The sequence below is a fragment of the Saccopteryx leptura genome, chromosome 4 (assembly GCF_036850995.1).
Source record: "Saccopteryx leptura isolate mSacLep1 chromosome 4, mSacLep1_pri_phased_curated, whole genome shotgun sequence".
NCBI lineage: Eukaryota > Metazoa > Chordata > Mammalia > Chiroptera > Emballonuridae > Saccopteryx > Saccopteryx leptura.
In genome coordinates this window covers 77,633,941-77,645,077 of record NC_089506.1, presented here as the reverse complement: position 1 = coordinate 77,645,077, position 11,137 = coordinate 77,633,941, and the positions used below count along the sequence as shown (strand labels likewise).

At 38.7% G+C, this 11,137-nt stretch overlaps 1 protein-coding gene and 1 long non-coding RNA gene across 3 annotated transcripts in view; one reads left to right on the top strand and one right to left on the bottom strand.

Annotated features, from left to right (window-relative positions):
* Positions 1-1,045: 1,045 nt before the first annotated feature.
* LOC136402857 (uncharacterized) lies at positions 1,046-2,375 on the top strand. The gene is made up of 2 exons (XR_010751047.1): positions 1,046-1,806; positions 2,251-2,375. It is a non-coding gene; the product is annotated as an uncharacterized lncRNA (long non-coding RNA).
* DIS3 (DIS3 homolog, exosome endoribonuclease and 3'-5' exoribonuclease) overlaps positions 2,276-11,137 on the bottom strand; it is a 37,185-nt gene continuing 28,323 nt past the window's right edge. For both annotated transcript variants that reach the window (XM_066380780.1, XM_066380781.1), the window contains 7 exons: positions 10,823-10,909; positions 7,977-8,133; positions 6,322-6,536; positions 5,658-5,826; positions 5,377-5,535; positions 4,567-4,689; positions 2,276-3,752 (listed from right to left, as the gene is read on the bottom strand). In XM_066380780.1, the coding sequence (XP_066236877.1) occupies positions 3,669-3,752; positions 4,567-4,689; positions 5,377-5,535; positions 5,658-5,826; positions 6,322-6,536; positions 7,977-8,133; positions 10,823-10,909 (994 nt within the window). In that variant the 3' untranslated portion in view covers positions 2,276-3,668. The remainder of the gene's footprint in view (positions 3,753-4,566; positions 4,690-5,376; positions 5,536-5,657; positions 5,827-6,321; positions 6,537-7,976; positions 8,134-10,822; positions 10,910-11,137) is intronic.

Here is an 11,137-nt window from a genome sequence, read left to right as displayed (position 1 = left end):
TGCATAAGTAGAATTTTGGGGTTTTTTTGTTTGTTTGTTTTTTTGTATTTTTCTGAAGCTGGAAACGGGGAGAGACAGACTCCCGCATGCGCCCGACTGGGATCCACCCGGCACGCCCACCAGGGGGCATCGCTCTGTTGCGACCAGAGCCACTCTAGCGCCTGGGGCAGAGGCCAAGGAGCCATCCCCAGCGCCCGGGCCATCTTTGCTCCAATGGAGCCTCGCTGCGGGAGGGGAAGAGAGAAACAAAGAGGAAGGAGAGGGGGAGGGGTGGAGAAGCAGATGGGCGCTTCTCCTGTGTGCCCTGGCCAGGAATCAAACCTGGGACTTTGCACACCAGGCCAACGCTCTACCACTGAGCCAACCGGCCAGGGCAGTAGAGTTTTTGTTGAATGAAGAATGGATAGCTAAGCTCGCATATATGGCAGATATATTTAGCCTCTTCAATGAACTTAATACTTCTCTTCAGGGGTTTTACACAAACGTTTTTACATTAAGAAAAAAGACGGATGCATTTAAAAAGAAACTTGTTCTTCAGGAAAGTTGTATACAAGGAGAGACATAGAAATGTTTCCACTTTTTCAAGACTTCGCTGCCAACATCAACTGGAAATTCATACTAAATGTAAGTTGACAGAGTGTTAGTTCAAATCTTTGACCATTATTACCCTAAAAATGAGGATCCCCATAAAGGTAACATCTAGATCAATAATCCATTCATAGAATTGGGTAACTCCTGCTTCCTTAATTATTGTGAAAAAGAAAAGCTGATAATCTTCGAAGTCACTCTGGTGTTGAAACAGAATGCAGCCTGACCTGTGGTGGCGCAGTGGATAAAGCATCGACCTGGGAATGCTGAGGTCGCCGGTTCGAAACCCTGGGCTTGCCTGGTCAAGGCATATATGGGAGTTGATGCTTCCAGCGCCTCCCCCCTTCTCTCTCTCTGTCTCTGCTCTCTCTCTCTCTCTCTCTCCCTCTCCTCTCTAAAAAAATAAATAAATAAAATAAATAAATAAATAAAACTTTAAAAAAAAAAAAAAGAAACAGAATGCAGTCATTGTCACAATTTTGGATATCACTGGAAGAAGAATATCTCTCAGTTACATAGCTATTAAATTTTTAATCGTACTCTATCTTCTCGTGTGAGAAGACTTTTCCAGCCCTATCACTAATAAAAACTGAACAAAGAAACTAATGGATGTCAATGCAATGCTTCATTTCTCATAAACAAAACTACAGACTCAGTTACCAGGTATCCTTGCAAAGAAGCAACAGCAGATTTCGCACCAGCTTTACTTGAATTAAATAATGCTCTCCAGAAATTTCAGGTGTATTCTATTAAATGTTTTAAATTTTCACCTAGTTACAGTATTTTCATTTTATAATATTTTAATTAAAAAAATAATACACAAAATACTAGTAATGGTTATTTCTGTCTTGGCAGTCCTGGATATAATTCTATTTTCACCAGTCCCCAAGAGTAAAAAGTTTGAAAAGCACGGTTTTAGATTACCAAGGGAAAGGATTTAAATGGATGTAAATAAGGTCTCTGGACATTCTGAACTACTCAATAGGGGACTAATGTCTGAATTAGGCCTTCCTCGTAGATGAAGCACAAGAGAACTTGGAAAGAGACAAAGGTGAGTTATAGCTCCTTTCTTTTACCAAGAGCCTCCCTTTTCCTCTATTGCAGGCAAACTGGTCCACAAGCCAAGAATTTTTAAATGGTCTGGGGAAGGGGAAATCAAATGGGTAATATTTTATGACATGAAAATTATGAAGCATAAATTATGTGTCTATAAATCAGGTTTTTTTTTTTTTTTTTTTTTTTTTTTTTTTTTTTTTTTTTTTTTTTTTGCATTTTTCTAAAGCTGGAAACAGGGAGAGACAGTCAGACAGACTCCCGCATGCGCCCGACCGGGATCCACCCGGCACGCCCACCATGGGGCGACGCTCTGCCCACCAGGGGGCGATGCTCTGCCCATCCTGGGCGTCGCCATGTTGCGACCAGAGCCACTCTAGCGCCTGGGGCAGAGGCCACAGAGCCATCCCCAGCGCCCGGGCCATCTTTGCTCCAATGGAGCCTTGGCTGCGGGAGGGGAAGAGAGAGACAGAGAGGAAGGCGCGGCGGAGGGGTGGAGAAGCAAATGGACGCTTCTCCTATGTGCCCTGGCCGGGAATCGAACCCGGGTCCTCCGCACGCTAGGCCGACGCTCTACCGCTGAGCCAACCGGCCAGGGCTATAAATCAGGTTTTGTTGGAACATAGCCATGCTTGTTTACATACAGTCTATGGCTGCTTTCGCACTGTAAGAGCAGAAGCACTGAGTACTAAGGCTGTAACAGACTGTACGGTTAGCAGAGCCTTAAATGTCTGGCCCTTTACAAAAAGGCTTGCTGACTCCTGCTTTTGTCTTAGTCCTCTTCTTGGACCCAAGACAACTCAAAGCTAGCTTCCTTCAACTGACACTTTCTGCCTTAATGTCTGGATGTTTTCCTCAGTAATTAGACACTAATTACTGAGTGTCTAAAAGTACACACTGTAAATATTCCTACTGTACCTCCTGACATTTTTGCCACTTCTCATTGAATCACAAGCTCCTTCCAAGCAAAAGGCAGCTGACTTGACTGGTGACAAGCCTGGTACACCATAGATATTTTAGATAATAAATAAGCAAAATAAAATGTTTTAAAGTAACTATCTCAAAATATTTTTGAAAACACCAACTTAATCATTACTAACGGTTAACAAGGAAAGTAGTCACTCTGCCATACCAAATTGTAATACCCCATCTGTCCCTCTTAATATGTGCTTACACAATCTCCCCTTTCCTATATAATCTGATACATATGCAGTTTAAAAGCAATTATCCACTTTTTATTTTATAAATGACATGATGTGACATTTAGTATTATCCAATCTTTCTGTGAATCCTAATGCCTTACTTTGGGGGAGATACTTGAGATGAAGGTCAAGGATGATGAACACGTATTATGTTGGATAAAATAACTATTTTTCCAGTCAGATCAAAATATCCTCCATCTTGCCTTCCTACAATATCCAAATCCTAAACATTCACAGCTACTCAAGGATCATTAAGAAACTGCAGGAGGCTTTCTAACAGAAAGAGAGCACATAATGTAAGTTGGGTAAATTACAGATAGCAAAGATTACTGAATTCCCCAACAGGTCTTAATTATCTTGAAATCTAAAAACTGCAATACTAAATATAGATTTCAAGATTTAGAAAAGACGGCTTGCTCTTTGCTTCTAAAATGTTCTACCAAAGCAAAATGGTAGTTCGTTTTCTATCAATATTAAATAATTAAATTTCTTATGCAAAGTTAATCTGCTCATCAATGAGCAAATAAATGCTGCCTTTAAATGATCTTTTCAGATCCCTGAATTTGCTATCCTGTCACTATTTAAGTGATGGATATTCAATTGAATTTTTCTGCATACATAGTTCTGTTCAATCCAGAAGTAAAGTAGTATGGGGCATAGTCAACAGTTCAATAAAAATGCAAATTTTTAAAATTATTAAAATTCACTTAAAAATAATAAACTGTTTCACAGACTTGTTATTTTTAGTAATGTCCTCAAGCTTTTTTTTTTTTTTTTTTAGGAAAATCAATCCTTTTGTTGTCAAAGTTTTTTTGTTGACTGTAGCTATTTTTCAAGCTTCTTCTTCTTTTTCTCTGGTTCATTAATGCCCATATTTGAAGAATCTTCAGGAATACTTATTCCTGGTATCTAAAGCAATGCAATTGGAGAAAAATTAGGTGAATAAAAGCATATAATAAGGAATAAATCACATTCTCCCACTGATACTTTCAATTTCAAAAGGATATAGGGGTAGAGGGGGAACATGGGGTTAGAAAAGGTTTCCCACACAAAGTATATATTTCACACACAGAATAACAGTGGTTTAAAAATGACAGACATGATCTCAACAGGTGAGAAGTCATTTGGGAAGTGTGTTCAACACGTCCAGTTAACCTAGCTGAGTCACTGTGATGGTCAGCATCAGAGGCCTCAGGGCAAAACAAAGATTAAGAACCAGTAAAACACTCTTTAACTTAATCTTCAAAAGTGCAGCTTTCAAAACTGATAAGACAAGGGACTAAGCGAGACATCTCAGGGAGCTGTTTTGTTACCAATGACCCCAGAAGAATCCCAGGTAACAAGGAGCCTATAGTCTGCAGGCATCCCCAAACTACGGCCCGCGGGCCGCATGCGGCTCCCTTAAGGCCATTTATCTGGCCCTCGCCGCACTTCCAGAAGGGGCACCTCTTTCATTGGTGGTCAGTGAGAGGAGCACTGTATGTGGCAGCCCTCCAACGGTCCGAGGGACAGTGAACTGGCCCCCTGTGTAAAAAGTTTGGGGACCCCTGGTCTAGAGAGATCAGTGAGAAAATAGGAATTGCTATGCAAATATTTGTCCTTCACATTACTTACAAAATGTAAGTAATCTCTTATCATTAAACAGAAATAACTTATGACTATATCCATCTGTTAAAAAATGGAGTATTCCACTCCCATGTAGAGAGTACCAGTTTGGTCTTACCTGTGGTTCTACCAGGGACATCCGAATTTTCTGATGCTGAAGATTTGATGAATCCAACACGATTTTCACTTTAACTTTATCAAATATATGGAACACAGTACCTTCTACTTTAAGTAAGGGTATCTAAACAAAAGACATTTTACAATTTTAAATTATTTGAATACACTTAAGGCTTTGTTCTAATTCTTATCTATCATATTAATTTAAAAGCTTAATTTTAAAAATTACTTCAATATTTAATAAGCACACCTAGGTGTTCAACATAGTAAAAACCACTAATCTAGTAGCCTCACATAAACATGAGCTATCTATGTACACTCTTTGTCCTTTCATTAAGATGGTCCCAATATACATTCAGTACTCTCAGGACTCTCACCTGCAGGTGGTTTGTCTAGTAGAGGAGCACAGCACAAAGGTGCTGCAGCCGAGTTTATTGGTTTGTAGTTCTACTAAGGTTAGGGAAGCAACGAGGTGTCAGATAAGATATGCTGGAAAACAATTTAAAAAATTCCCTTCCTTAAGCTCTAAGCAGTTTATTCCTTTAATCCATTTTTGCACATAGGGCAAAGTGTAATTTAAATTTTCCTTAGGGGGGAAAACTTTACATGGCATCAAAGAAACCAAGGTCAGCCCGTGTATGTGAAAAGGTACACAGAGGTGAGTCCAGGGACAAGCTGAGTGGGCACAATTCAATTCTTAGGGTACGAAGAACAATTTTACACTTTACAGATACCATTTGTAACCTCACAAAACAAAGTACTCCTCCCACCACCAAAAGCAAAGAAAACTAAAACATTAGAAATACTATACCTCATCATCATAAATAAGCTGTGGCTTTGGTTTGTCCTTTTCTTCAAAAAAGACTGTACCTTCTAAACCATACTTTGGAATTAACACCACAATAGCATTTTTCTTCACAAAAAGAATATAGGCTTCTTCACTTACTATTCCTTTGCTTTTAAAAAATAACTGTAAAATAATATACAACCTTATTAAGAATTGTCTTATTTTGAAATTTACAAAAAAAATTTCAATTGAAAAAAAGGAACAGAAGTCCTTCTTTCCTAATCTTATCACTAGAAGGCAAATACCTGGGTATGAAAAGCCACTGACGCACGTTGGGCATATTGAGCCATTTTGTGCCGGAAATTGAGATTTTTACATAAATCTGCCAGCTTATGTTTGTCTGTCAATTCTGGATAAGTAGAGTCAGCCCCAATAGCTACAGCCAACAAGCGATGAACAATGATGTCTGCATACCTAGATACATAAAGGAGAAACAAGAATCATGCTATGATATCATTAAAATGTTTTTTTAATTCATAATTAGCTATTTTCTGTTTTCCTTTTTTTTTTGTTTTTAGATTCTTCCGAAGCCAGAAACGGGGAGGCAGTAAGACAGACTCCCACATGCGCCCGACCGGGATCCACCCGGCATGCCCACCAGGGGGCGATGTTCTGCCCCTCTGGGGCGTCGCTCTGTTGCATCCAGAGCCATTCTAGCGCCTGAGGCAGGGGCCACAGAGCCATCCTCAGTGCCCAGGCCATCTTTGCTCCAATGGAGCCTTGGCTGTGGGAGGGGAAGAGAGAGACAGAGAGGAAGGAGAGGGGGAGGGGTGGAGAAGCAGATGGGCGCTTCTCCTGTGTGCCCTGGCTGGGAATCGAACCTGGGACTCCTGCATGCCGGGCTGACGCTCTACCACTAAGCCAACCGGCCAGGGCCTATTTTCTGTTTCCTTTAATTACAAAAAGTACCTTCTGATGGGTGAAGTGAAATGTGTGTATATTGGGGATGCCAAGCCATAGTGATGAAAATCACTGTCCATCCCAGAGCAGAAGTAGACAGCTTGCATCATGCAGCGAGTGGCTAATATTCTTAACAGAGTGTTTAGATATGGGAACGTAGGAGAATCAGCCCGATCCAAAGAGTCAGCCAAAGACTTGGCTGTATCAGTTTTAATTTCCAAATTCTGTAAATAAAGAGGGGAAGAGCACATTTTAAAATCAGTACTACCATGTATTCAAAATATAACAAATCAGATTGAACAAATAAGTGTTTATACCTTTTATTCTTCATATAGGAGACTAAAAATCAATTTATAAAAAGCAATAACTATCTGTGCAACATCAAAGCTTAACATTTTCTGAATGCATGGAAAGATACTGAAGTACCGATGTCCTGAAGAAAGAATGGTGGGAGCCCAGTGCTGCTGCTCAAAGCCCAATGTGTGCCTAATTTCTGTGAGCAGGAGAAAATCAAAGCAGATCTGGATACTTTCCAGGATGCCTGGATTTTCTCTGTAGAAAATTTCCTTCCATTTAAAGTAGAAGTAAAGGTCAAAAATGAAATAAAATTATATTGGTCATTACCAATCAATGCTGTGATACATCAAACTCAGCTGCTTTATTCTACTTTGGGAGATGAGGCAAACATATTTAAATACTCCTTCCTCTCTCTACCCAAGTCTTAGGAAGAAATAAGATAAGAGAAAAATCCCCCAGTTTATAAGAAGCCTCAGAGCAGAGGAGAAGCTGATTCTGTTCTGTTGCATATGATAGGGGTAGGCCCACCATCAACGCCTGAAAATTCAGAAACCAATGCCATCCTGTTAGAATAAATGTCCTGAGATGCAAAACAACTCCTAGCTTGCTTCTGGACAGGAAAGATGGGACATGAACAAGTGATGCAAAGAAAACCAATGGAAGCCATAGTCACCTGAAGGATAAGGGAATTTATCCTTAAATGAAATCTACTGACAGCCAAGGCAGGGGGCATATGGGGCTAAGGAAATGGTGCCCTTTCCCTATTTGTCCTTTTCTCCATGTATGCAGTAAGTAGATTCCTTCTTAGGGACAGGATATAAAGCAAACTTAACTGAGTTAAAGATAAAGGGAAAAAACTGATCTGTGAGGCTCTGAAACTAAGAGTTTAGTGCAGACGTAAGGAACACAGCCATAAAGAACATGTGTTACCGGCCGGCACAGAGACAGTGAAGAGCTTATCATGTCCAGCACACTGCAAATAAAACAGTAAACGCTTCTGCACTTGCTATTCCTTTGCTTTGGAAAAATAACTGTGAAATAACATATAGCCTTATTAAGGATGGTCTTCAATATTCTGAAATTAACAAATAATTTTTGAAACTAAATTAAAAATATAAAAGTTCTTCTCTCCTAATATTACCAGGCAAATACCTGGTATTTAAACTCACTGATTAAGTTTATATAAATGTATTAAACTAACACATTGTACACGTAATTGTTATATGTGAAAGGTACGTCAATAATAAAAACTAAGAACTACTGGCATATTTTTGCATCAAGAAATAAGAACAGTTTTATGGTGATGTTAATATAAATTATTCAATGCACTGGATAGATCACAACACAAATATAAAAAATGACCTTACCTTAGATTTAGCTGCCTTAACGAGAATTTCATAATTTGATGGGGGGGGAGCAGGATGTTTTCGAAGCAAAGCATGTTCGGAAAATTCTTCATGAATTTTCTTTGCAACAGAGATATTGGCAAGTAACATAAATTCTTCCACCATGGAATTTGTTTCTCTGCCAATGAAAAAATAATCATTAAATAAGGAGAATCTGAGACTCTGCTATATAATATTTATTTACAGGTTATCCTTTCTACCTAGAAGACAATGGAAATGCTTCCTATGTAAACATTCCTGTGTGTGCGCACACACACACACACACTCATATATAACTTGGGGCTCTTCCATTTCTTCCCTACTATGCATCTACTGTGTCTGTAAATCTCAAGCTAGAGGAGACTTTACAAATTGCATTAAAAAAATAGAAGTTTTGCCCGACCTGTGGTGGCACAGTGGATCAAGAGTTGACCTGGAATGCTGAGGTCACTGATTCGAAACCCAGGCTTGCCAGATCAAGGCACATATGAGAAGCAACAACAAGTTGATGCTTCTTGCTCCTCCCACCCCACTGTTTTTCTCCCTCTCTCCTCTCTCTAAAAAAATCAGTAAATAAAATATTTTTAAAAATAGCTTTGCTAATAATTCTAATACATACTATCTAAATCATAAACATTTTTGCCTTTTACTGAGCCCAAATAGAAATACATTTTTATTTAACTATATATTCATAAAAATAAAGGGCACTAAGAATAATTAAAAGTTTACATCATAAAAATTTTGGTTTAAAAATTAAAACTTTCTAAATAATAAATCACCAAAATGAAGAGATCATATGTACAACAGGCACTCTGGTGCTTATTATGGTCAGGCATTGTGATTTAAGTGCTATATATATAGTGCCATACATATATTTTCTCTTTTGCAGATAAGACTGAAGATTATTCTCTACTCAAGGTCACAGTTATTGGTAGTAAATGGATCAAAGTCTACATAACCAAACTTCAAAACTCTTAACCAATCTGATATTGCTTTTCAATATGAATAGTCTATGTCCATTTAAAATTCAGTTTAATAAATGATCGCCATCTGGTTACATAGTACTTTCTTTCTCCCAAGTTACTGAACATGAATTACTTACTTTTCACTCCTATTTCCATTTTGAATAACATCTTAAATCTTGACAAGATTGCTAACAGTACTATATATTAATTTTTAAAATATTAGTAACACCTTCTATACCTTTCAAACTTATGGAGGCAATCTCTTATTGGCGGGACGAAAAGGATGATGTTCTATTTTGGCAAAGTTGGATTCATTTTTCCTCAGAAAAGCTCCTGGTGTTGGGATCATTGTTCATACTAATATTAGACTTATTTGCACAGAAGTCCCCACCCAAAAAGGTATTTAATTTTAGTTCTAATGCTATAAAGCATAAACTGACTCTAACTAACAAACTTCAATATATTCCCATTTTTAATTCTCAGTCATCTTCTAAGAAAAGTATAAGTGCAAATTTAATTTCAGAATTACCTTATGTAAGAAGCGTGGAAAAGAAGCCTAACTCTGATTTAAGCAACAATTTTCTTGCTTCCTAAATCTTAATTAAGTCAATAAAGCAATAACAACAGTAGCTGAGTATAACATCTGAGTACACTTCACAACACCCTTTGAGGTAGGAACACATTATTAATCATAGATAAAATGGCACAGAGAGGTCAAGTAGCTTCTCCAGAGTTGTGTAAACAGTTATGACAGAAGTAGAACCCAAACTTAGGCAGTCTGTCCTCAAAGCCCTGTGACCCTACTCCATTCTACCACAGTACCCGCTACATTAAACATTTAAGAAATTAATTGGCCCTGGCTCAGTAATAGAGCGTCAACCTGGCATGTAAAAGTCCCGGGTTCAATTCCCATGGCACACAGGAGAAGCAACCATCTGCTTCTCTACCCCTCCCCGTCCCCCTTCTCTCTCTCTCTCTCTCTCTTTTCCCCTCCGAAAGCCATGGATCCATTCAAGTGTGTTAGCCCCAGGCACTGAGGATGGCTCAGTGCAGTCTCCCACCTCAGGCGCTAAAAATAGCTCGGTTGAGAGCATGGCCCCAGATGAGCAGAGCATTGGCCCCAGATGAGGGTTGCCGGGTGGATCCCAGTTGGGACACATGTGGGCATCTATCTACCCTCCTCTCACATTAATTAATTAATTGGGGCAATCTTCTTTTACTTACTGTAACTATTACTAGTCAAGTTCTAATACACCACACACATCAAGACATACCAATTCAGCCTAACCACGCGGTGGTGCAGTGGATAGAGCATTGAACTGGGACACAGAGGACCCACAATCGAAACCCCAAGGTCACCGGCTTGAGCACAGGGTCTCTGGCTTGAGCGTAGGATCAAAGACATGACACCTTGGTTGAGCCCAAGGTTGATGGCTTGAACAAGGGGTCACTCACTTTGCTGTAGCTGCCCAGTCAAGGCACATATGAGAAAGCAATCATTGAACAACTAAGGTGCCGTAACAAAGAACTGATGCTTCTCATCTCTGTCCTTTCCTGTCTGTTTGTCCCTATTTGTCCCTTTCTTTGACTCTTATCTGTCTCTGTCAAAAAAAAAAAAAAGACATACCAATTCAAATTTGAAGTTTTTCTAACTTGATACTAATCTCAGTTTTATGTTAGAAAAACTTAAAAGTGAGCTATTTACTTTTCTGTACAGTTTTTAAGTTTAAAAAAAAAAACCCTACAGAAATCCTAACCATACTAAAAATAGATATTTTGGGTATAAATATGTTTTGTACACTAACAATCAGACATTACGTTTAAAACCAAAATCTTACCTAGTGCCCATCAAAAAATGCATACCTCAGTTCCTTTGTTTGTAGATCTATAGGATCATGAGTTTCGCTGTCCATGTGAAATCGAACTTCTGGAGAAGAAAGAGTCAAAGCCCTAAATAAAAATTAAAGAGGTGGATTAGTCAAGTGAGCCAATAACAGATATTATTCTGGAAGTGCTTCTTTTAAAACAGAAAATGATGATAGCAAGTATGTAGTAGTTATTTTTACAAAGGCTTTATGACCATCTGGTAAGTTTTACAGATCTAAAAGCACTTAGTAAGAGAGCAAAATAGCAACACAATAAAACTTGCATCCTTGTGCTTCTGAGAGTTTAAATATA